The 26,873-nt window shown below is 44.3% G+C and overlaps 2 protein-coding genes across 5 annotated transcripts; one reads left to right on the top strand and one right to left on the bottom strand.

Annotated features, from left to right (window-relative positions):
• Window positions 1–533: 533 nt before the first annotated feature.
• LOC106566592 (YTH domain-containing family protein 1) lies at window positions 534–17,292 on the bottom strand. Of its 3 annotated transcripts, none has more exons than XM_014134742.3 (6): window positions 16,901–17,292; window positions 16,181–16,205; window positions 6,529–6,626; window positions 3,896–5,533; window positions 3,352–3,399; window positions 534–3,210 (listed from the first exon to the last, which is right to left on the bottom strand). In XM_014134742.3, exons 1-6 carry the CDS (start codon window positions 16,925–16,927, stop codon window positions 3,181–3,183), a joined length of 1,866 nt encoding a protein of 621 aa, XP_013990217.1. In that variant the 5' UTR covers window positions 16,928–17,292; the 3' UTR covers window positions 534–3,180. The 3 variants fall into 3 exon arrangements, with proteins under 3 accessions (XP_013990217.1, XP_013990216.1, XP_013990218.1); XM_014134741.3 differs by having other exon boundaries at window positions 3,887–5,533; window positions 16,901–17,291; XM_014134743.3 differs by having other exon boundaries at window positions 3,887–5,533; window positions 6,547–6,626; window positions 16,901–17,291.
• A 2,042-nt stretch (window positions 17,293–19,334) lies between these two features.
• LOC106566594 (baculoviral IAP repeat-containing protein 7) lies at window positions 19,335–26,632 on the top strand. 2 transcript variants are annotated; one of them, XM_014134749.3, is made up of 8 exons: window positions 19,335–20,487; window positions 21,939–22,038; window positions 22,157–22,235; window positions 22,412–22,457; window positions 23,610–23,825; window positions 25,861–25,926; window positions 26,064–26,278; window positions 26,385–26,632. In XM_014134749.3, exons 1-7 carry the CDS (start codon window positions 19,833–19,835, stop codon window positions 26,261–26,263), a joined length of 1,362 nt encoding a protein of 453 aa, XP_013990224.1. In that variant the 5' UTR covers window positions 19,335–19,832; the 3' UTR covers window positions 26,264–26,278; window positions 26,385–26,632. The 2 variants fall into 2 exon arrangements, with proteins under 2 accessions (XP_013990224.1, XP_013990221.1); XM_014134746.3 differs by having other exon boundaries at window positions 26,061–26,278.
• Window positions 26,633–26,873: the final 241 nt, after the last annotated feature.

Here is a 26,873-nt window from a genome sequence, read left to right as displayed (position 1 = left end):
AATCAGATAACTTTTGAAAAAGTAAATTCTAACATTTAATCCTATCCGATAGGGGTAATCAGATAACTTTTGAAAAAGTAAATTCTAACATTTAATCCTATCCGATAGGGGTAATCAGATAACTTTTGAAAAAGTAAATTCTAACATTTAATCCTATCCGATAGGGGTAATCAGATAACTTTTGAAAAAGTAAATTCTAACATTTAATCCTATCCGATAGGGGTAATCAGATAACTTTTGAAAAAGTAAATTCTAACATTTAATCCTATCCGATAGGGGTAATCAGATAACTTTTGAAAAAGTAAATTCTAACATTTAATCCTATCCGATAGGGGTAATCAGATAACTTTTGAAAAAGTAAATTCTAACATTTAATCCTATCCGATAGGGGTAATCAGATAACTTTTGAAAAAGCGTCCCCTGAAGACCTTTCTCGAACATGGAAGGAAAAAACAAAACAGAATCACTGTCAAGTTAACAAAAGTAGTCTTTTCAGAATGATCAACAGTAATGATGAGATTAAGACAAAGTGATTGTTGCTAAATATACAGTTTATTAAGGCTTGATTCTTTCTAAAGGAAAAAATAATAATAAACCAAGATAGAGCTTTCAAAACCTTACAGGTTGATCCCACTGATATAGCTAAAGTGGTTTACTTGCAAGTCTATACAATAATTCATTGTATTAATATTTTGTTATTTCATGTCATTATTCCTTTAGTGTAGTAGACATATCCTTTATTTTAGAACCATACACATGGCCCCCCTTGCAGCAAACAACTCGACACGTGCATGTAAGTCCTGAACTATAGGCATCACATCCATCTCATGCTTCTTGACCGAAAGAAAGACAACAGCAATGTCTATAATCTAAAATGGCTTCCTCCACTTGTCTCCTTTCCTTCATCTATACTGGTGTGAAAGACAACTTGTGGAAGAAAACACCATAGAAATCATCCACCCCATATGGCTTTAACCCCGTTTTCACATTACTGCAGATGGAGGAAAGGAAGCCACTTTAGACTATTGAGATGCACCCGGACGTCCCCTGTATGAAGTCAAAGGTCATGTCTCCAGACATACAGGGGCTACACTACACCAGCCAGGGAAAAGAGCAGCTACGCAACAGACTACAGATAAAACCAACATGAGACTGGGCTGTGCTGATACAAACATCCAGCAAGTCTGGAACTGATCCACACACATGGCAAGTAACGACACTGTTACAACTTTATGAACACAAGAGCTGCGGTTCACACTCATGTACAGCAGTGGAGGCTGGTGGAAGGAGCTATAGGAGGACGGGCTCATTGTAGTGGCTGGAATGGAATCAATTGAACGATATCGAACATATTGAAACCACGTTTGACTCCGTTCCAGGTATTTGATTCCAGCCATTACAATGAGCCCGTCGTCCTATAGCTCCTCCACTGATGTGCAGTAACAGTGAGGGACAGCATTCACATCCATGTCTCTCTCTTGCTCACACACACACACTGTGATGTCACAGAATTCCAGGTTTAATGCTCAAGTCAGAATAAACCTACAACACAAGCGAGTGGACTGAATGGCACTCAGAACAGTTTCTACCCCGTCTCTCTGTGCAGAATGGGAATCCAGCATGTCTGAGATCAGTAAGAGAACAAAGGAAATACTGCTGTACTGTCAGTAAAGGAACTGTACTAGAAAGAAATCGTTGTGCCAACCATTACTCAAAAGGGTTGTATAGTGTTTAACCACAATGTAATCAAGGTTACCAGACTGATTGCAGCCTGCATGATTGCACATTGTGGGCTATTAATTAGAGGGATAATTGTTTATCATTCGATGTTCAACCACCAATCAATCTTGATGGATAGATACTTCCTGATACCACTGACTTATTTTCAATGACTTTGAGCAACAAAAAAAACACAGAAACCATATTTAGTTCTTATTTGTTTTCTTACTCTTGAGAGTAAATCAGTTATTCATTTCAGGTCATCTCCATGACTACAGGCTCCTAAGTTAAATCTTAGCATTACCAAGGACATGATTTACAGCAAAACCACATTTTGAGAAGAAAGTCAAACAAAACAACAGATTAAGACAGAATTATGATGAACGGATAATTAACCCAAGTGATTTTTCCAAATAGAGAAACAATTCATTCATATGTAGCAGTTACAGCATATCATTCTAGCTATAAAATAATTCATTTAAAATGGTGAATGCTACATTTCTCTCAGACTGGCTTGAGTACATGAACATAAGCTCCTGATAATGACAACTTCTTCAAGACAAATGTCATTTATCAAAACAAAGTGGAGGGGTGTTAGGGATGTAAAATTGTATAATTTTCAATTCAGATGGTGAGAGCTCCGTCGTCGTGGAGGACACCCATCAGTTACTTCCTTCCCAGAGGCCTTTGCACACTTCCACCTTTGAAATGTCCCGAGTCTGACTTCAGACTATCCCTGATTTCTCCAGCACTGTCAGTTAAAGATTCTTTTGACAAGTCATCAATAACTAGAAAACTAAATATTAAGGCTCCAGAAAAATCATCTTTCTGAACTGAAAATTGTCAGTAGTAAGCCATAAAATATAGACTTTGTTGATTTTGAATGAAAAATAGATAAACCGCTGAAGTCTCATTATCACACACAGTTCTAAGTCTGAAAATGTTTTGCCTTTGGGATCCTCCAACCCTGTTGGCACAGTTAAACCTCTGAAGGATGGCAACACCGCCCCCCAATGGACAAACAGGGGCAGGATACGGCAGTTCCTGATTGTACAGAAATATAAAGTGGCAGATATTCTCTCTTCTCCTTGGTGCTGTCAAACCCTGATTCAATTCGAGGAAGAGTAAGAAGGGAGGGGCCAGGAGAGGTCAAAAACAAATCCAGTCTGACGAGAAAGAGTACATGGAGAGAACGTAAAAAAACGAAGTCAATCAGAACTAAAACAATGTGATGGTGGTGGCTAGGTAATACATGAACTCAGCTTGTTATCCCTGCACAAAAGGTGATGGGTGGTACCTGGGGGCGGAAAGCGCAAGTCTCCACGGTGGTGGCAGAAATTCACCAGGATTAAATAGGAGAAAAAAAAGAATACTTTTTTTTAAATATAATTTCTGAATTCTTCTGTCTCTTAAATCGAATGTCCTAGTGTAACTGTTGATCAAGCCAAGGATAAATGTCTTCTACTGCTGTTTACTCCTGTTTTGGCGCTCCTGCGGGGAGACAAGAGAAGGACATGAATAACATTGAAAAACACAATCGAAACATCAGTGACCAAAATGTTCCTTCCACACCTCGTCATCATAACAGTAATGTCAGATTCCAGGTGAGAGACAGAGAAACTGGACATGTACCTGTTCCAGCCGAGACCGGTTCTGGATGGGTGCAGGCGGCTCAAAGGTCTGACAGCAGGAGTAGAGGGAGTGAAGAGAAGTCATTTAAGCACACACACAAAGACATTCAGCCCTAGAGAGAGCAAACTCTTATGAACATCTATTGAAGAGGGCTATGAAATGGTAGGCTCTATATCAGGGCTCTCCAAACCTGTTGCTAGAGAGCTACCGTCCTGTTTTCCCTCCGACCCTAATCTACAGCACCTGATGCTAACAATTAGTTGGTTGATAACCTTAAAATCAGGTTAGTTACAACTGGGTTAGGAGTGAAAAGCTACAGGACGGTAGTGCTCCAGGAACAGGGTTGAGATCCCTGTTCTATGTACTGATGAAATTCCATCTTCACCAAGATGATAGCTAATGTCAATCAAATGTTTACCAACAACAAAGAATTGTATTTGAAACAACAAACACTTCTTGGAGGCAGGTTCTTTAGCATCCATAAAGACTAGGAGTGGATGGACTGGATTTAACAAGACCAGTGTATCTAACACACCTTGCGTACCTCCTCCTCTTCCTCCTGCCTCTTCTCATAGTGGGAGAAGTCGTCAAAGATGGAGGTGGTGTGCTTGAAGCCCACGATGATCTTCATCACCTGCTTGGCCTTCTCCAGAGGGACCTCCTGAGTGTCTCGGGAGTTGGTCACCGGCTTGTTGTCGTTGTTCTCCAAGCGGATGTGGCGCAGCTGGCTGTTGGGCACGTCCTTAACAAACAGCCAGTCCACGTCAAACTTGCCCTTCCACTTGTCCTGCGCCCACACGCCGGCACTGGTGCCGTAGTCCACGGACGAGCGCATCTCGGCCACGCCACAGAAGTGGCCGCTGCCGTTGACGCTGAACAGCAGGTAAACGGGTCCTTTGCCGTTGAGGCTGCGGAAGGCCCCGTCCAGGCGCTTGTTGCCGTGCTCGGTGCTGCACCAGATGGAGTACTTGATGGAGCGGTGGATGTCGTCCTCAGAGTAGCTCTTGATGATGAACACACGACCGTTCTTCAGGTTCCACTCAAACACCCTGGGGTTGTAGCTGTGGGCGGCACGCAGCTTCTCCAACACCGGGTGGTTCTCCACTCCACCAGGGACCATACCGACAGAACCAGCGGGACCGCCATTACCCCCACTGACTATGCCAATCATACTGCTACCGTCCATGCCGGCCCCTCCTTGCCCGTATCCAAGGTTACGGTTGCGCGGTGCGACCCAGCGGGTCTGGGGAGGTGGGGGTTGGGTCTGGTGTTGGTAGGGTTGAGGAGGGGGCTGGTGGTGCTGGTGGTGTAAGGCCATGGGCTGCATTTGCTGCTGCTGCAGCAGGGACTGGGGAGGGGGCTGCATGGGGTTCTGCTGCATGGGGTTCTGGGGCTGCATGGGGTGGCCATGGGGCATGCTCATAGCCTGCTGCTGCTGCATGGGGGCTTGGGCCACTTTATTCACAGGCCCTTTGTTGTCCCAAGTGCCAATGTCCATGTTGTGTTTGATGGGCGGAGGGGGCAGGGTTCCCCCAGGGCTGGGCATGCCTGGTTTCACCTTGGTCTTCAGCTGCTGGGGTTTGGCCGGCTTACTAGCGATGGCCGCCCAGGAGGCGGGCTTGGGTGGGGGCATACCGATGGACGTACCCCCGTTCCCCTGTGCCACTACCGGCGGTCCGCCAATCACAGAGCCCACAGCCTTGACCCCTGACCCCTGGCCTGTGAGGTCACCACCAATCTTCAGGCCCACCATGCCCTGCTCCAGGCTGTTCATGCCAGGGGCCTTATTGAGGGTGTCACTGTGGAAGCCTGTCTGGCCGTCAGGCACCAGTGTGCCACCCAGGGAGCTGGGAGGGTAGCTATAGCTGCCACCGTAGGCTGAGCTCTGAGTCTGCTGGCCCTGGGAGCCACTGGTGCCCCAGGCGGAGAAGGCCGGGTTCTCAGGGAAAAAGTTAAAGCGGTGGGGGTAGATGCTGCTGCCAAGCCCTCCAGGCTGGCCAAACACGGTATCGGGCATGAAGTGGTGGTCTCCATTGCTCAAGGGTCCGTAGGGGGTGAGGTAAGGGATTGGGGGGTCTCCACCGGTGGACCAGGGGGCCTCACTGAGGGGGTAGGGGAAGCCGATGGAGGGGGCGTAGTAGCTGGACAGGTAGGGGTCGGTCATGGACTGGTAGCTGCTGTTCTGTGGAGGTAGAACAATTACAATAATCTATATCCGGTATGTAAAAAGTTGTTTCATTAGTATTTTGGTGTTTGCTTCACATTATGCAGCACTAATAAACAGTTAATCACAAAACACTCAACTAGTAAATGGAAAGAATATGGACCCACAAGGACAAAACTGTGGGGTTAAAAGAATGGCAATGAGAAAGTAATACCAAAAATGTAATTTTGCAAAGGCAGATTTGTTCTGTGAGAGGAGCAAAATGAGGCCCTCACTGGAAACAATCAATCGCTCTTCAAAAGACAAGGTCATGAGACCTTTCTGGCATCCATTTTAAATGACAAACTAATAGAGAATAGAGGGTACAAGGGTCAGAAGGCCACATTTAGAAACTAAAAATAAAAAAGTCAAACGCTATCATCTCCTGCACATCAACTGTTTTGCCCTCTAAGTGAAAAGCTAGGTGACAATTACATTCCTTATGGATTCATGTGAGGAAATAATGTGTCATTTGTCTTTCTAAGGCATTCAAGACACTTGAATCTTAATATGCAATACCTGACTCTGAGCTTTCTTCTACTGGAAACATCCACCTAGAATTTTGCTCCACTGAAAACCAAGTGTAAAATGTAGACCTAGCCCAGGCATATTCACATCTTACCCTACTACTGAGTACAGCTGCTTTTCTGTTCTACCTGATAATAATTGCACCCACCTGGTGTCCCAGGTCTGAATCAGTCCCTGATTAGAGGGAACAACAGGAAAAAAAGCAGTGGAACTGGCTTTGAGTCCCAGATCTGAATTTGAGGGACCTAGTCTACATTGGGGAAATCTGAAACCTTGATATAAAGAGCTTTAATAACCCATCACTTAAAATCAGTTTGATACAAATGGAGACTAACTTCCAACTGCAGCTTCAACACAAAAACTGCCACCCCCTGTCATGGAAATTCAGAATTGAATAACAAGAAAATGTCAACATTATCCCATGAAAGACTGGTCAGCATTATCACCTGCGGCCAGTCACGCACCTGGGTTGATTGGCCAGTGAGGTACGGCTCAAAGTCAGTGTCGTGGACAGTCTCCTTCTGATGCAACGAACCATTTTGCACTGAAACAACAACACAGGAGTTAGGACTTTTGGCAAAAAGCAATCAGCAATCATTTCTCTCAACAATAACAGGTGAGTGGCAATGCACTGTCAGTTCAGTTCAGTTCAGTGAAGGGCATTTGGAAGTGTGCTTAGTAGGCAAGGCAGCCTTAACACTGACACCCAGCATGCGCATGTGGTGTCATCCTCCACAAATAACCTGCGCGCATCATCGTGATATGACTGACAGCCACCTGGCACTTGCTAGGAGACCAGTCGTATCCTGGAAGTGAATCAGGCAGTGACCTACACCCCTCCAGCAGTGTCAGTATGAGGCCTGTGCTGTGTGTCACTGCCTGCCTGCCTCAATGTCTAACACACAATTAAAGGCTAGTCACAACACCAATCAACGTCACAGCCTACCAGCAGTGAATAATCAGCGAGTCACTAAAGTGTGCGTGTAGAGAATTTGAGGCTGGTTTGTATAAATATATTCTGAATAATATCTGGTGTGCAGTATAAGTTTGTATGTCAAAGTCAACTCATCCAGAATGTATGGCAAAATGTTAGCTAATAAATCAACTGGAATTTTGCACAACAACTTCCACCATTAATCTATGGCAAACAAATGTAGAATAGGCTGTTGACTATTGTTTGTTTAGCTAACTGACATGCAAAAGGTACCAGGCTAGATACTCTCTTCAGCTAGGCCTACACGATCTAGATCAGATAGGTGTTCCGTGAGGTGAAGCTGTAACCGTGTGCAGCGGACTAGAGACCACCAGCGTAGATCAAAAATGTACCCCAAGTAGCTAGCTACTCTAAGAAAAACTAAAAGTTCCAAAAAGGTTCTTGGGCTGTCCTTGTGGGTTATCCTACGAAGCAAGCTAGATCTACTCAGGGTTTTCTAAAGCTAACCAGCTTCAGTTAGCTTCACATTCCAGCTCAGGCTTTTCACCCGTACTATGAGAGTGGATGCTGCTCGTCCGCCTGCTGCTAACTCTAGCAGGCCTGTAACTGCGCGTGCACGTCACACATACCTAGTTGAACACCAAACTCTTCATTGAGACAATGCTGAAACATCAAATCAGGCTTTTATATTTTATAACATATCGTTAATGCTGACTTTAGTATGCTTATCAATGCACAACCACATGCACCTATTTCCCCAACTCGTAGCGATTAAATCATTGTTTTAAGTCATACAAAAGTGTTATTGTGCATGAAGTCACAAATGCATTATGTCATTACTAAATGTGTAATGTGATAATGTTAAAATACCAACAATTTTTTTTATTATTAAAATATTTTAAATCAGTTGTCCTTTGCAAGATTGAGAGAATCTGATTTTATTGGTCCTCAACTCGTGGCCATGTCATTTAATTCGGGCTAAGTGGAGACAGCCGTGAGTTAGCCTGCCCCGGAGCAAGTTAGAGCTGAAGGACTCGTTGCCATAGAAATGTGCCTGGGTAAAAGGTGAGAGGCTTTTGCTAAGAGCCACGCATTGCTTGTGGTCCGGTTTTGGAAACATAAGGAACACATCTTTCATCAGCGAGAAATTCAAAAAAAAGGAATGGTAAATTACTACACACATTTATAGGGTTAGGGTTCCCACACGGCCATATCTCCATGTTACACTGCTTGTTTACAGAAAAACAGATGGAAGACAGTCGACTACCTGTTCTAATTAGCTAGTACAGGTGTTCCTCTCCGAACACCTGTACATAAACAGAAGACGGATGCCACAAACGTGTTGTCACTGAAAAACAGTGCTGAGGGATTAAAACAAAATGGTGGTTATTTTGAGTTTTTTTAAACAACTCATTTACCAATGTAGGTTCAATTATTTACATTCCATTTCATTCAGGTTTTTTCTGTGAGCTCAATGCAGTTTCTCTAGAGATAAATTGGATCAAGCCCATTGTGCGATGTAATATAGAGTTATAGTTTCCAACAGGCCAATATTCAACAGTTTAGCGCAGAAAACATGGTAATTAGGTACAATCACCATAATCCATTGTGTGCCTACTTATCCGGTCTGTGTGGGGCTGAAGAAGAGGAGGCAGAAGATGCGCAATCGAGAGGGTCTCTACATGATAATACATTATCTAAGTGATTTATAGTTGCTCGTCAGGAGTCATAAGCCTTCCCTGTAGCTCAGTTGGTAGAGCATGGTGTTTGCAACGCCAGGGTTGTGGGTTCGATTCCCACGGGGGGCCAGCACAGAAAAAAAAAAAAAAAAAAATGTATGAAATTGTATGAAATGTATGCATTCACTACTGTAAGTCGCTCTGGATAAGAGCGTCTGCTAAATGACTAAAATGTAAATGTAAATGTAAGTATGCCTTATTTACTTTGAACTACTACAATTGTTATTGTCAGACAGCAGCTCTGAGATTAATTGGCATGAAAGTCATCAAATAAAACAAATGCAATATACACAACTGAAATATTTTAAAGTGAATAAATGGTTAAGTAAAGGGATAAACACGGACGTTCTGTACATTACCTTGGAAATAATGGACGACGCAGCGGGACGAGGCGGAGCGGAGTCCCTTTGTAGAGTTCACTTTCCCAAGGTAATGTACAGAACAGAACCGTTTATCCCACTTATACCACAGTTGCCAAAGAAAACAATATGAATGCACACAAACTAGAGGTCAGCCGATTAATCGGAATGGCCGATTAATTAGGGCCGATTTCAAGTTCATAACAATTGGTAATCGGCATTTTTGGACGCCGATTATATTGCAATCCACGAGGAGACTGCGTGGCAGGCTGACCACCTGTTACGCGATTGCAGGCAGCCATGGTAAGTTGCTAGTGAGCATTAAACTTATCTTATAAAAAAAACAATCTTAACATAAATCACTAGTTAACTACACATGGTTGATGATATTACTAGTTTAACTAGCTTGTTGCATATAATCAATGCGGTGCCCGAAATTGTCACTTCTCTTGCGTTCAGTGTAAGGAGAGTCAGGGTATATGCAGCAGTTTGGGCCGCCTGGCTCGTTGTGAACTGTGTGAAGACCATTTCTTCCTAACAAAGACCATAATTAATTTGCCAGAATTGTACATAATATTCAAGGTTGTGCAATGTAACAGCAATATTTAGACTTAGGGATGCCACCCGTTTGATAAAAATACGGAACGTTCCATATTTCACATACGGAATTAACATTTTGTTTTCGAAATGATAGTTTCTGGATTTGACCATATTAATGACCAAAGGCTCGTATTTCTGTGTGTTTATTATAATTAAGTCTATGATTTGATAGAGGCAGTCTGACTGAGCGGTGGTAGGCAGCAGCAGGCTCGTAAGCATTCATTCAAAACAGCACTTTCCTGCATTTGCCAGCAGCTCTTCGCAATGCTTGAAGCACACCGCTGTTTATGACTTCAAGCATATCAACTCCCGAGATTAGGCTGGCAATACTAAAGTGCCTATAAGAACATCCAAAAGTCAAAGGTCAATGAAATACACTGCTCAAAAAAATAAAGGGAACACTTAAACAACACAATGCAACTCCAAGTCAATCACACTTCTGTGAAATCAAACTGTCCACTTAGGAAGCAAAACTGATTGACAATAAATTTCACATGCTGTTGTGCAAATGGAATAGACAACAGGTGGAAATTAGAGGCAATAAGCAAGACACCCCCAATAAAGAAGTGGTTCTGCAGGTGGACCACAGACCACTTCTCAGTTCCTATGCTTCCTGGCTGATGTTTTGGTCACTTTTGAATGCTGGCGGTGCTTTCACTCTAGTGGTAGCATGAGACGGAGTCTACAACCTACACAAGTGGCTCAGGTAGTGCAGCTCATCCAGGATGGCACATCAATGCGAGCTGTGGCAAGAAGGTTTGCTGTGTCTGTCAGCGTAGTGTCCAGAGCATGGAGGCGCTACCAGGAGACAGGCCAGTACATCAGGAGACGTGGAGGAGGCCATAGGAGGGCAACAACCCAGCAGCAGGACCGCTACCTCCGCCTTTGTGCAAGGAGGAGCAGGAGGAGCACTGCCAGAGCCCTGCAAAATGACCTCCAGCAGGCCACAAATGTGCATGTGTCTGCTCAAACGGTCAGAAACAGACTCCATGAGGGTGGTATGAGGGCCGACGTCCACAGGTGAGGGTTGTGCTTACAGCCCATCACCGTGCAGAACGTTTGGCATTTGCCAGAGAACACCAAGATTGGCAAATTCGCCACTGGCGCCCTGTGCTCTTCACAGATGAAAGCAGGTTCATACTGAGCACGTGACAGATGTGACAGAGTCTGGAGACGCCGTGGAGAACGTTCTGCTGCCTGCAACATCCTCCAGCATGACTGGTTTGGCGGTGGGTCAGTCATGGTGTGGGGTGGCATTTCCTTGGGGGGCCGCACAGCCCTCCATGTGCTCGCCAGAGGTAGCCTGACTGCCATTAGGTACCGAGATGAGATCCTCAGACCCCTTGTGAGACCATATGCTGGTGCGGTTGGCCCTGGGTTCCTCCTAATGCAAGACAATGCTAGACCTCATGTGGCTGGAGTGTGTCAGCAGTTCCTGCAAGAGGAAGGCATTGATGCTATGGACTGGCCCGCCCGTTCCCCAGACGTGAATCCAATTGAGCACATCTGGGACCTCATGTCTCGCTCCATCCACCAACGCTACGTTGCACCACAGACTGTCCAGGAGTTGGCGGATGCTTTAGTCCAGGTCTGGGAGGAGATCCCTCAGGAGACCATCCGCCACCTCATCAGGAGCATGCCCAGGCATTGTAGGGAGGTCATACAGGCACGTGGAGGCCACACACACTACTGAGCCTCATTTTGACTTGTTTTAAGGACATTACATCAAAGTTAGATCAGCCTGTAGTGTGGTTTTCCACTTTAATTTTGAGTGTGACTCCAAATCCAGACCTCCATGGGTTGATAAATTGGATTTCCATTGATTATTTTTGTGTGATTTTGTTGTCAGCACATTCAACTATGTAAAGAAAAAAGTATTTAATAAGATTATTTCTTTCATCCAGATCTAGGATGTGTTGTTTAAGTGTTCCCTTTATTTTTTTGAGCAGTGTATATATAAAATATAAAAATCGTCATCGTCTTTTTTTGGTCCTCCAATAAATCGGTATCGGCGTTGAAAAATCATAAAAATCAGTCGACCTCTAACACAAACGGTAGAAAACATTCGTACTCATCTTTTGGTTGCTAGAGACGTGACCCGTGGTCACATACACATATTTAGCAGATGTTATTGGTCACATACACATATTTAGCAGATGTTATTGGTCACATACACATATTTAGCAGATGTTATTGGTCACATACACATATTTAGCAGATGTTATTGGTCACATACACATATTTAGCAGATGTTATTGGTCACATACACATATTTAGCAGATGTTATTGGTCACATACACATATTTAGCAGATGTTATTGGTCACATACACATATTTAGCAGATGTTATTGAGGCTGTAGCGAAATGCTTGTGTTCCTAGTTCAACAGTGCAGTAATATCTAACAATACACACAAATCTAAAAATAAAAGAATGGAATTAAGAAATATTAGGACGAGCAACGTCGACTCCGGAGTGTGTGCGTGAGATATATAAAGAACACACACACAAAAGTTTGGGGTCACTTAGAAAAGTCCTTGTTTTTTGTCCATTAAAATAACATCAAATTGATCAGAAATACAGTGTAGACATTGTCAACTGGCAGATTCATTAAATAGTACCCGCAAAACACCAGTCTCAACGTCAACAGTGAAGAGGCGACTCCGGGATGCTGGCCTTCTTGGCAGAGTTGCAAAGAAAAAGCCATATCTCAGACTGGCCAATACAAAGAAAAGATTAAGATGGCAAAAGAACACAGACACTGGACAGAGGAACTCTGCCTAGAAGGCCAGCATCCCGGAGTCGCCTCTTCACTGTTGACGTTGAGACTGGTGTTCTGCGGGTACTATTTAGTGAAGCTGCCAGTTGAGGACTTGTGAGGCATCCGTTTCTCAAACTAGACACTCTAATCTACTTGTCCTCTTGCTCTGTTGCGCACCGGGGCCTCCCACTCTTTCTATTATGGTTAGAGCCAGTTTGTGCTGTTCTGTGAAGGGAGTAGTACACAGCGTTGTACGAGATCTTCAGTTTCTTGGCAATTTCTCGCATGGAATAGCCTTCATTTCTCAGAAAAAGAATAGACTGACGAGTTTCAGAAGAAAGTTCTTTGTTTCTGGCCATTTTGAGCCTGTAATAAAACCCACAAATGCTGACGCTCCAGACACTCAACTAGTCTAAAGGACCGTTTTATTGCATCTTTAAATCAGAAAAACAGTTTTCAGCTGTGCTAACATAATGGCAAAAGGGTTTTCTAATGATAAATTAGCCTTTTAAAATGATAAACTTGGACTAGCTAACACAACGCGCCATTGGAACACAGGAGTGGTGGTTGCTGATAATGGGTCTCTGTACGCCTACGTAGATATTCCATTAAAAAATCCACCGTTTCCAGCTACAATAGTCATTTACAACATTAACAATGTCTAAACTGTATTTCTGATCAATTTGATGTTATTTTAAATGTTTTTGTCCATGTGCTTTTCTTTCGAAAACAAGGACATTTCTAAGTGACCCCAAACTTTTGAACGGTGGTAGTGTGTGTGTGATATATCTATGATGGGATGTATAGACATTATGTGGATAGAATGTGTAGTATATCTGAAGAATACTTAAGATATACAATTCTATGTACAGCAATAGTTGAATAGGATAGCCTTGACTAGAATACAGTATATTCATATGAAGTGGGTAAAACAGTACATAAACATTATTAAAGTGACCAGTGTTCCATGTCCATGTACATAGCAGCCTCTAGGGTGCAGGTTTGAGTAACTGGATGGTAGCCGACCAGTGACATTGACTAAGTTCAGGGCAGGGTACTGGGTAGAGACCAGCTAGTGATGGCTTGGCTAGTCTCGTAGTTCCAGCGTTGATGTACCTGTACTGACCTCGCCTTCTGGATGATAGTGACTGCTGCAGCCAGAATAACAGCAAAGTTGATTCTGTTGCGTTTGTTTAAGCTATTTATCCCATTTATACCACAGTTTCCAAAGAAAACAATACTAAGCACACATTTACCAGTAGAAAGAAAAACATTTTGTTGATGTTTTCATTTATATAAGCAAATTCATCCTCTCATATTTTGGTTGCTAGAGACGCGACCCAGTCGTACGTTTGATATTTATGGAGACGACCCAGTAGTTCGTTTGATATTTATGGAGACGACCCAGTCGTTCGTTTGATATTTATGGAGACGACCCAGTAGTTCGTTTGATATTTATGGAGACGACCCAGTAGTTCGTTTGATATTTATGGAGACGACCCAGTAGTTCGTTTGATATTTATGGAGACGACCCAGTAGTTCGTTTGATATTTATGAAGACGACCCAGTAGTTCGTTTGATATTTATGGACGCGACGTTGTTATCCCTGGCTTGCTAGACAGCTAGCTATGGCTAACACAGTCACGACCTCTGCATACAGAATAACGGCAAAGGAGCCGTTTTCTATTGATATTCAGTAGGATAAATCCATAACAGTGAGATGATAATGCCCAATGTTGCCTGTCATAGCAAGACAAGTTTGACTTCTCATCAGGACACTTGAAACTGTTCATTAAGAGGAGATCGCATTGCATATCAAATACTTGGCTAGAAGCTAGCTAAATAGTTTGTTGCTAGCAAACCTGCCAACATGACAACAGTATAAAAAATGTTGCTGAAAACAGCTGGTCAAACTAGAAACGTGAGAGGATTTGACATCATAGCGCCACGTGTGTCATGACAGCAACAGTAGGCACCAGAGAAGTTCATGTTCATCACTCACCGTGCTAGGTCATCAGATGCTCCAAAAAATATGTCTCTGCACAAACAAATCAATGCTAGCTAGCTACGTTTTCCTTGTTGGACCTGTGTTTACAATGTATCCAATTTCAGTTGTGTAGTTGTTGGTTTAGCCTTCTGTAACTTTGCAGCAAGTAAGGTCTGCATGTTTTTATTGAACCTTTATTTAACTAGGCAAGCCAGTTAAGAACAAATTCTTATTTTACAATGACAGCCTACCCAGTCCAAACCCTCTCCTAACCCGGACGGCGCTGGGCCTATTGTTCACCGCCCTATGGGACTCCCGATCACAGCCAGTTGTGGTACAGCCTGGGAACGAAGCAGGGTCTGTAGTAACACCTCTAGCACTGAAATGCAGTGCATGTTGTTTCATGATTGCAAGGTACCCCAATATCTTTTCCAACTGTCCCATTATCTGGTTTTAATGTCCATTCTAGAATGCCCTTCTAGCCAATTAGAAACAAGTATCCAGCGGGCATGGTATATGGTCAATATACCACGGCTAAGGGCTGTTCTTATTCACAATACAATGTGGAGTGCCTGGACACAGCCCTTAGTTGTGGTATATTGGCCATATATCACAAACCCAGAGGTGCCTTATTGCTATTATCAACTACTTGCTAACGTAATTAGAGAAGTAAAAATGTTGTCATACCTGTGGTATATGGTCTGATATACCACGACTGTCAGCCAATCAGCATTCAGGGCTCAAACCCCCCCAGTTTGTAATAAGTAATAAGCAGTAACGGGAAGTCACTACCATATCTTTTCCAACTGTCCCAAAATATTTTCCAACTGTCCCCATTATCTAGTTTTAATGTCCATTCTAGAATGCCCTTCTAGCAAATCAGAAACGAGTCTTCAACAATGCTGTGGTATAAGAACTATTATAAACTGGGTGGTTCGAGCTCTGAATGCTGATTGGCTGACAGCCGTGGTATATCAGATCGTATACCACGGGTATGACAAAACATTTATTTTTACTGCTCTAATTACTTTGGTAACCAGCCAATATACCACGCTGCGTCATGCCTAAGAACAGCCCTTAGCCGTGGTATAGTCGCCATATACCACACCTCCTCGGGCCTTATTGCTTAAATAAGCAGTAAAGGGAAGTCACTACCATCAACGGTCCTTTATTAATTGTTCTGCATTACGTGTTATAGCATTCAACCCACTTAATGCATTGTGCATTTATTGTTTACAGAAATAATTAAAACCGAAATCTGTGATTATTTTTTAATAATCGAAACTCGCCCGAACTCACAAAGCACTAATTGCTCAGCACTACAAATACCGTGGGCTGCAACTGTTAAAACAGCATAGGCCTACAGTAAGTATATATTTTGCATTTGTGAATTTATTTTGATGTAATATGAAAGTAGAGGGCTTGATGTTTCTAGAACCATACAGCAATTGAGAATCGATTCACAATTAGAATTTTGCTGTCAGAACCAATTCACTTTTCCTAACATAACATGTAAGGTCCCTTAACTATAAGGATAACGTTAGGCTCTTATAGTTCATTATTGGGCTAACCCAAAGTGATTCTACAAAAAGTTATCCCACTGGGACAGCCAGATTTTCTCTAAAACTGCAGCTAAATATATGGCTGTTTTTCTTTTGGTTATAGATAGGCCTATTTGATAGATACATGTGTTAGCTATATCAAATGCTATGATTCTTACCTTTAGATGCTTGTCCCTTTGATCTCTGCATCCCCATTGGATCATGCCGGGAATAAAAGAAAACATGCATGTTAGCCAAAGGGAGCTTCACCAAACATTACTTACCTAGCTAACTGGGCCTAGCTGACAAGTGTCTAACCATGATCAGACTAACATTAGCTAGCTAGCTAAAAGTTCTGTCTAGCTAGCTACGTAACACCATGGGAAAATCCCATCAGTGAGTTGGTCAGCTAGCTTTTTGGCTAAACGCATAGCCTAAATATGACTAACAAGATCATCAAGCAACGATGTAACGTTGCAAGATAGCTAGTTAACTTACTAACTAGCTACGCCTATTTAGCTAACTAACTAGCTAACGTTAACCAATGACCGATATAAATATTAGCTTATCAGGTTAGTTAACCCCTGGTTTCTAAACAAGAGTTGGCTAGCTAGCAGGTTAGCAAGATGTTAGCTACCTAGCGAACATTACTTCGCTAGCAAATAGTTTGCTTAACGTTAGCTACTTGTTTGCCCTCAAACATCGTACAGTAAAACTATGCAAATATGTGGTTGCAAAACGTCCTTCGTTTGAACAAACCGGTTAGTTAGCCTGCCAACAACCGCCTGGCACAATTAAATTAGTTTGAAACGTAGCTAACGTTACCTGGCTAAGTAAGGTTAATTAGCTAGTTAACATATTTGCTGCCCGGCGTGATGCATCGTCCTGCCTAACGTTACCTGAGGGTCAATGCTTGTGGCAGACATAATTCATTAAGCAAGTCCCTGGATTCGCACGGAGCCTAGCAGGTCAGTGTATCTGATGCTCCGGGTTTCGATGGTTCCTAGCTCAGTTAGCTGGCTAGGCTAGCTAAAGTGTTTTTCCACTGCTTGTATCCCCAGATCAACTCCCACAGTGCAAGTATCTTATCCGGTCCGCTCGGATTCAATGTCCAAGCTTAAATAAGTCCGGATAATAGTTCTAGATCTCCACAGAATATTGTTTTTGGATCCGGTACAATCTCTGTCCACAGTTGAATCTTTTACGTCTTTTTTTTTCACTCCAGAGATCCCTCCACAGTTAGTGTGCAGCACTTCCCCCAATGGCTGTTCTATCCCATTGGTTCCATCCGGGTTCTAGACTGAGCTTTACGTCAGCGACACTGGGTTTCTTGAAAGGTGGGTGGCCCTGCATGGTGGACCAGTGTTGGCAGGTTAGAATGATTCTAGTGACCGTTTATGGGAAGTTTATGCAAAACAGGTACGATGCATGGTACAATGAGGGGCAGTAATTTCAATAAATAGTAAAATGTTGCTATTGTTGTGAGAGACACCAGACAATGTCCCATTCAGACACAGGGATTTAGGCCTATACTATAGGCTACAAAGAAAATATTTTTCCTAGGCCTAAATCATGCAGAAATAAATATTAGGCTATCCAGATAAAACCCCTTGCCTAACAGATCTACATTGGATGTGTAAGACATGTAGGCAAGGCCAGGGAAGATGTTTATAATTCAAATCAAATCAAATGTTATTTGTCTAAATACAACAGGTGTAGGTAGACCTTACAGTGAAATGCTTACTGAAATTCCATCATGAGCTATGCAAACTGTAGAAATAAAGATCATGAGCTTTAGGCCTAAGTCTCTAACAACAAAAATCTGGGGGATGGACCCTGGACCCCGGCTATAAATCCTGGATATATTTTCTATTAAAGTATAGGCCTAGGCCTAATACGCCTTAACCACCTCCTTGAAGAAGGCTCATTGGTCTTCTACTTATAGTCTCCCTTTCTCTCTTCTCCCCTCTGTAAGGCAGCGAACCCATTGACAATCAGTAGTCCATCTGCATTGGGCACAGATGGCTGAACGGCTCACTTTTGTGTGTGAGTTTGCCTGCAGGTATACTGATGATGAGGCACACAAAGGTATGTACAGTTGGTATTGGTTTGATACCTTAAAAAAGGTAGGGGTGTGGATCAGAAAACCAGTCAGTATCTGGTGGGACCGTAATTTGCGTCATGCAATGCTACACATCTCCTTCACATAGAGTAGATCAGGCTGTTGATTGTGGCCTGTGGAATGTTGTCCCACTCCTCTTCAATGGCTGTGTGAAGTTGCTGGATAATGGCGGGAACTGGAACACGCTGTCTTACATGTCGATCCAGAGGATCCCAAACATGCTCAATGGGTGACTTGTCTGGTGAGTATGCAGGCCATGAAAAAAACGGGGAAATGTTCAGCTTCCAGCTTTCAGCATGATGCACAGCCCCCTTGTGACGTGAGGCTGTGCATCATGCTGAAACATGAGGTGGATAAATGGCACGACAATGGACCTCGGGATCTCATCAAGGTATCTCTGTGGATTGAAATTGCCATGGGATAAAATGCAATTGTATTCATTGTCCGTAGCTTATGCCTGCCCATCCCATAACCCCACTGCCACCATGGGGCACTCTGTTCACAACGTTGACATCAGCAAACCACTCATCCACACAACGCCATACGTCTGCCATCTGCCCGGTACAGTGGAAACTGGGATTCATCTGTGAAGAGCACACTTCTCCAGCGTGCCAGTGGCCATCGAAGTTGAGCATTTGCCAACTGAAGTTGGTTACAATGCCAAACTGCAGTCAGGTAAAGACCCTGGTGAGGATGACGGGCACGCAGATGAGCTTCCCTAAGACTGATTCTGACAGTTTGTGCAGCAATTCTTTGGTTGTGCAAAACCACAGTTTCATCAGCTGTCTGGGTGGATGGTCTCAGTCAATCCCGCAGGTGAAGAAGACGGATGTGGAGGTCCTGGGCAGGCGTGGTTACAAGTGGTCTGCTGTTGTGAGGCTGGTTGGACCTACCGCCAAATTCTCTAAAATGACGTTGGAGGCCGCTTATGGTAGACAAATGAACAGCTCTGGTGGACAATTGCACGCTCCCTCAACTTGAGACATCTGTGGCCTTGTGTTGTGTGACAAACTGCACATTTTAGAGTGGCCTTTTATTGTCCCCTGCACAAGGTGCACCTGTGTAATGATCATGCTGTTTAATAAGCTTCTTGATATGCCACACCTGTCAGGTGGATTGTCTTGGCAAAGTATAAATGCTCACTAACAGGGACGTAAACAAATTTGTGCAAAACAATTTGTGCAGAAATATGCTTTTTGTGCATGTAGAACATTTCTGGGATCTTTTATTTCAGCTCATGAAACATTGGACTAACACTTTACATGTTGCATTTATATTTTTGTTCAGTGTACATTGTGAGACTGGTTACAGTCGCGATCATTGTGCAAAATCTGCAGCAATAAATATACATTATTTAATGTGTAGGTTTAGCAAATTTAACTTGGTGGATTCCTGGTTGGACACATCTCAGTAACGCACTCTTCTTCTCTTGGTGATAGGCTACCCCTGTCAAACAGTCTGGAAAAGAGAATGACCAAAAGGCCAATATAGCATGGGCAGCGCCATAGACGGCTTCCGAAATATTAAAGTGGTCAAACTAGTCAACTGGGTGGGGATTCCTATGGGTTGTAGCCTCAATGGCGCTACCTATGCTGTCACAGATACTATAATGGCACAGATATAAAGATGGTTCCTCTATCTATCTCTATGTTTTGACCGCATGGGACTGCCTTCTGGCATCTAGTGAGCGAGTTCTGGAACGCTGCCTGATGTGGGCTACTGCGCAAGCCGTGCTTACAGCTGCAGGGAATATATGTCCAGCACTGCGCGCTCTGCGCTCCCACCTGCACAGTCCACTATGGAACGGAAAAGGGATGACTGCCACAGGACCGAAGGAAAAAGAAGAGACCACAACCCCCATCATGATGGATGACAGGAGCGAGATGATGTATATTCTGGAGATGCCCCAGATGCGAGGCGAGGAGGAGAGGCTTCGAACTTTTGAAAACTGGCCGGGCGATGCACCGGTCACCGCGACCAACCTAGCCAGAGCGGGCTTCTTTTTTCTGGGGCCCGATGATAAGGTCAAGTGCTTCTGTTGTGGAGGGATCCTGAGGCATTGGGTCCATGGGGATAGTCCGATCGTCGAACACAATAGACACTTCCCCACTTGTAGTTTGGTAATGGGTAGAGCCGTTGGGAATATCCCACTGTATGTCGTTCCCGGGTCCCCTTCTGACTCCGTGGACGGTCAGCTGTTGAGCCAGCTGCAGAGGATGACTGTGGACAACCAGGGGGAGGCCGGGCAGGCTGTTTACCCCGAGATGGAGTCAGAGGAATCCCGTCTCACCACCTTCCACAACTGGCCCACCGGTGCAGCGGTCCAGCCCGATGTTCTGTCGAGGGCAGGATTCTTCTACACAGGTGCGCAATAGTATTTGTTGATGGTGAGAGAAATCCTATTGTGACATCAGTGTGTGTTGTGTATTTCCACTTTTCTAAATTCTGTTGGGAACATTTTATAACTTGCTTCTTTCTTTTAGTTCCCATGTTTAGTGAAGCTATTGGACAAAATTACTCACGCCTTGGCAATTAGAAATGGGCAATTGGATATTCAGAAATAGTAGGTTCCAGTCTTTGTGTGTGACTTCATGGGACAATAGCCACGCTGAGTCATGTGTTTGTAGACAGAAAAAGCTGGACAGGACTCGGACTGCGTAAAAGAAAACATCACTGTTATGGTTAGACTGTTGTGTTCATTAAATCTTGGAACATAAAACGACTATGAGAGCGAATGAGAAACAACTTTTCCTTTGTTTGAAATTCAGTTTTGGAAATGCCATAACACAATCCACATTCTCACAGCAGGAATGTTGGGGTGTCTGCCTGTGTGTATTAATGTGATCATTTGTGTCATTGTGTGTGCAGTGGCGTTCTAGCTCGTATGGCTCTCTTCAGCGCCCCCGCCAAAAAAAAGCACCATTCTGCACTAAGTGTAATTTTTATTCAGACATTTGGAACAATACAAATAAATAATCTTAACATTTTAAACTCTAAAAATATATACAAAAATAAGACTCATAAATATCAAAAAGAAATGACAAATAGAAACAAATTTGTGTTGATTTGGCACTGAGCAGCAATACACTACCCATCCCCCAACACTGCCAACCAAGAGTCAAGACTAAACCAATTCACCTTGGTGGTGTGCAGACTGGTTTTATATTATTCTTAACCATTTCACACAAACCAGAAAAAATACAACAATATGTCTGTGAAACTATATATTCACAGTATTATGAATGAATTGTGGTTTATTTTGTAGTGTGACTGATTTTACTAATTGTATTAGTAATATACAAAGTTAGAGGTGCGCTATTTGATAGATTCTCCCCCTACCTCGGGCTTCCTGTGGTTGAGACCTGAGGTCAATCTTCCCCCGACCCCCTCCCCATCTCGTACTTCTGAGTGGGAGACCTTCCCAGGTAGTAGCTTTCCTAGCTCACAAACTAGAATCAAGGCCCCCCCCTCCGACAAGGCTATTTGACCCACAGTCCCACACGGTGACATGATATCATTGACGTGACATGCAAATGAGCGATAGAAAACCGATCGTGCAAATGTCACCATTCCAATTTTTTTGGTGCGGGCGCCCCGTGCTGTCCCCAGCAAGATGCCGCCCTGGGCGGCTGCCATTGTCGCCTATACCTAAATCCGCCTGTGTGTGTGTGTGTGTGTACACGGACAGCAAACACACGCTGCTTGCTGTCTGTGTGTACTGTATGCATGTGTGTGTTTTTTAGTGTGTCTAATCTCCATGTAAAGTCTTTGTTAGAAGTGCTATGATAGACAAAATATTATGTCCCTCCTCCTAGGACACGGTGACAACGTGAAATGTTTCTACTGTGATGGAGGGCTGAGGAACTGGGAACCTGGAGATGACCCCTGGCAGGAGCATGCCAAGTGGTTCCCACGGTAACACACAACAGCACCAACACACACAAACTGTCAAAATGCAATCTGTAATGCCTTTGACCCTGTGTCCACGGTTCTGCTGTGTCAATATGTTACAACTTTCTCTTTCATTCCTCAGATGTGACTTCCTGATCCAGACGAGAGGGCGGGCCTACGTCAGCAACATACAGGATACTCACTTCCACATAGAGACTGTGGTAAGTACCTTAATCCCTAACATTCATCCCTCACTGTTGTGCTTCACTGTCCTCCACGGTCATACCAAAAGCCAGGATCATTTGTATATTAGTAATGTGCCAACATAACTGTTGTGGTCACTACAGTGTGTTCGAGAACTCACAGAATAGATCCCCAGTGTTGATTTGTTTTCCAGGGTGTATCACAGACTCCGGTGTCCAGAGAAATCAACTCAGAAAATGGTGAGTCCCAGGGTACAAATGAAAACATTGAAAGTTATATTACATCCACTTCATTCTCTTGACCCCCGCCTCCCTAAATGACATCACTGGGTGATCCGCCCCATGTGTTAACCTGTGCTGAACAAACACAATAAATATGGATTTCCTTGGAAACCAATATGCTGCTTTCCCCTGGATACAGACTAAGAGGATGTATTTCATAAGTGGGCACTTAAACGTGTGTATGTGTGTAGCGAGAGAATTACAAATACTGTACGTTTCAGCTGTTTTAGAGGACAGTCAGAGAAACAGATGTATCCCTCAGTGGTGCTTTTCTCTGTATCTATCAGAACTCCATTTGTTTCTGTGGTTGAATATGTGTCAGAGAGGTGATGCGGGGCTCTTGGTTGCCTACTCTCTCCACTCCCACACCCTGGGGTACTGCTCTCTCCACTCCCACACCCTGGGATACTGCTCGCTCCACTCCCACACCCTGGGATACTGCTCTCTCCACTCCCACACCCTGGGGTACTGCTCTCTCCACTCCCACACCCTGGGATATTGCTCGCTCCACTCCCACACCCTGGGATACTGCTCTCTCCACTCCCACACCCTGGGGTACTGCTCTCTCCACTCCCACACCCTGGGGTACTGCTCTCTCCACTCCCACACCCTGGGGTACTGCTCACCCTGGGGTTCTGCTCTCTCCACTCCCACACCCTGGGGTACTGCTCTCTCCACTCCCACACCCTGGGGTACTGCTCTCTCCACTCCCACACCCTGGGGTACTGCTCTCTCCACTCCCACACCCTGGGGTACTGCTCTCTCCACTCCCACACCCTGGGATACTGCTCTCTCCACTCCCACACCCTGGGGTACTGCTCTCTCTACTGTGCCGTTTAATACATGATCGAATGCTAGCACAATAGCATCACATACTGTTGCTGAATCTGCTATTCATATTTTTTTAGTTGTACTGAATACAGGAGAGGAAAAAAAGTAATTGGTTTTGCATATCTCGAGAGACACATCGTCTTGGTAACGCTGAATAAAAAATGCAGTGCTGTTGGTTTTCAGTGAAACTCTATATAACTGTCTCTTTCCCAACTTCCCACCTAATACCTGTTTTGTTTTTTCTCTCTCCCCGTCCCTCCCTGTCCTCCCATCTGTCAGATGTGGTGGGTGGTCTGGGCGTGCCCTCGGCCATGTTGTCTCCTGTGGTCCAGACCGTGCTCCAGATGGGGTTTGAGGCTGGCCTGGTGGAGAGTCTGGTCCAGACCAAGTACCTGCTGAACGGCCAGCACTACACCTCCGTGTCTGGCCTGGTCACTGACATACTGGCAGCTGAGGAGGAGGACCGGACCAGGAGGCCGCAGAGCAGAGGTCAGGGTAAGGATGGTGATTATATTAATGATAATGGCTTGGATTTACATAGAGCTTTTGTGATGTTCAAAGCACTTAACACTGCAAGGGGAGGGGATTCACTTCATCCACTACCAGGGTGATAGTACAGTAGCAGCACGTGCCTGGGTACAGCTCACGGGTCAATCCCTAAACATTTGCCTTGTCTGAAAGAACCCACTGCCTCTACCCATAGATACTTGTTTGGAGGTAGGGACCAGCGGATTGTTATGGGCTGGGTAAAGGCTAAGGGCTCACAGAGAGGAGGTACATGCCTTAACTTGAACTTACAACCTACAGGGCTCTAATTACACTTTGACCCCTGGGGGAGTCCTAAAAATATCCTGCTGGACCAACGCTGGTATCTTTAACTCTGATGTTGACCACGTTCATATTTTAACACAACCCTTTGATATTCTTGTTCATGTGAAATGACTGGATTGACACTGAGAAACAACAAATGGAGACTCTTGTTAAAGATGTAAATAAACTCAGCAAAAAAAGAAGTGTCCTCTCACTGTCAACTGCGTTTACTTATGTGTAAATATTTGTTTGAACATAACAACAATCAACAACTGAGACATAAACTGAACAAGTTCCACAGACATGTGACTAACAGAAATTAAATAATGTGTCCCTGAACAGCGGAGGGACGGGGGTCAAAAATCAAAAGTAACAGTCAGTATCAGGTGTGGCCACCAGCTGCATTAAGTACTGCAGTGCATCTCCTCCTCATGGACTGCACCAGATTTGCCAGTTCTTGCTGTGAGATGTTACCCCACTCTTCCACCAAGGCACCTGCAAGTTCCCGGACATTTCTGGGGGGAATGGCCCTAGCCCTCACCCTCCGATCCAACAGGTCCCAGACATGCTCAATGGGATTGAGATCCGGGCTCTTCGCTGGCCATAGCAGAACACTGACATTCCCGCACAGAACGAGCAGTATGGCTGGTGGCATTGTCATGCTGGAGGGTCATGTCATGATGAGCCTGCAGGAAGGGTACCACATGAGGGAGGAGGATGTCTTCCCTGTGACGCACAGCATTGAGATTGCCTGCAATGATAACAAGTTCAGTCCGATGATGCTGTGACACACCGCCCCAGACCATGACGGACCATCCACCTCCAAATCGATCCCGCTCCAGAGTACAGGCCTCGGTGTAACGCTCATTCCTTCAACGATAAACGCGAATCCGACCATCCCCCCTGGTGAGACAAAATCGCGACTCGTCAGTGAAGAGCACTTTTTGCCAGTCCTGTCTGGTCCAGCGACGGTGGGTTTGTGCCCATAGGCGACATTGTTGCCGGTGATGTCTGGTGAGGACCTGCCTTACGACAGGCCTACAAGCCCTCAGTCCAGCCTCTCTCAGCCTATTGCGCACAGTCTGAGCACTGATGGAGGGATTGTGCATTCCTGGTGTAACTCGGGCAGTTGTTGTTGCCATCCTGTACCTGTCCCACAGGTGTGATGTTCGGATGTACCGATCCTGTGCAGGTGTTGTTACACGTGGTCTGCCGCTGCGAGGACGATCAGCTGTCCGTCCTGTCTCCCTGTAGCGCTGTCTTAGGCATCTCACAGTATGGACATTGCAATTTATTGCCCTGGCCACATTTGCAGTCCTCATGCCTCCTTGCAGCATGCCTAAGGCACGTTCACGCAGATAAGCAGGGACCCTGGGCATCTTTCTTTTGGTGTTTTTCAGAGTCAGTAGAAAGGCCTCTTTAGTGTCCTAAGTTTTCATAACAGTGACCTTAATTGCCTTCCGTCTGTAAGCTGTTAGTGTCTTAACGACCGTTCCACAGGTGCATGTTCATTAATTGTTTATGGTTCATTGAACAAGCATGGGAAACAGTGTTTAAACCCTTTACAATGAAGATCTGTGAAGTTATTTGAATTTTTATGAATTATCTTTGAAAACAGGGTCCTGAAAAAGGGACGTTTATTTTTTTGCTGAGTTTAGATGATGTTACCGTGAGTAACCATGTCTCACCCTTTACTGTTGGTGTTTTCTGTCCCTATCAGGGCTGGTGGAGAGGCAGGGGCTCAGTGCAGGAGGGATCAGGACACAGACACCCATCAGAGAAAAAGGTCAGAGGTCATGTGTATTTCTCACACACACACACACACACACACACACACACACACACACACACACACACACACACACACACACACACACACACACACACACACAAACGCCAACACTCCTGTGTGTATTTCAGCAGAGGGCAACCCCGCCCCTGATGAGCTCCTGCGTCAGCTGCAGGAGGAGCGGACATGTAAGGTGTGTATGGACAAGCGGGTTTCCATTGTCTTCATCCCCTGTGGTCACCTGGTGGTGTGTAGCGACTGTGCTGCCAGCCTCCGTCACTGCCCCATCTGCAGAGCCACCATCAGAGGCAGTGTCCGAGCATTCATGTCCTGAAAGCCACACACTCAAGTACGAGACCCCTGTGAATATGTGTGTATATATGTATGACACAATTATCCTATAGTATCCCTAATACACTGAGAAACAATACACAATTTCCTTGTTTCCCTTTTAGGCTTTTGTTTACCTTGGACAAATGAAGAAAGATTCTAGAACCCCTCGGAGCAGCCCACATTATTCTATAGGTGCTGTGAGAACGTTCTGAAAATGTTCCCTGGATGTTGGATGCCAGATCTGACCCACGTTAAAACCGCTCTGCTGTTGATTTGCCCTGCTCAAAATACCCTCAAATTAAAATGGCCTCGTTTTGGCTGTAATAGAAGTTGCATTTATATATAACAATAAACAGATATGCAATATCCAGTGTTTTGTCAGTATTGATGTTTACAGTGATCAATTGGAAGAGCAAGTTAAATCAGTCCAACTGCACATCAGATTACAGAGAATATTTGCACAAAATATGAATAATCCCTAAAACAAATAAATCACAATCAGATGATTAAAAGTACACATTGTTTTATTAACAAACTTCTATTTACACTTTTAGACAAATAGGATAACATAATTGAGTCACATGTGATGGGGACTACAGAGGACACAAAAT

Source organism: Salmo salar, chromosome 13 (genome assembly GCF_965601325.2).
Source record: "Salmo salar chromosome 13, fSalSal1, whole genome shotgun sequence".
NCBI classification, from domain to species: Eukaryota; Metazoa; Chordata; class Actinopteri; order Salmoniformes; family Salmonidae; genus Salmo; species Salmo salar.
The sequence above is the reverse complement of the archived record's forward strand: the minus strand, read 5'-3'. Positions and strand labels throughout refer to the sequence as shown.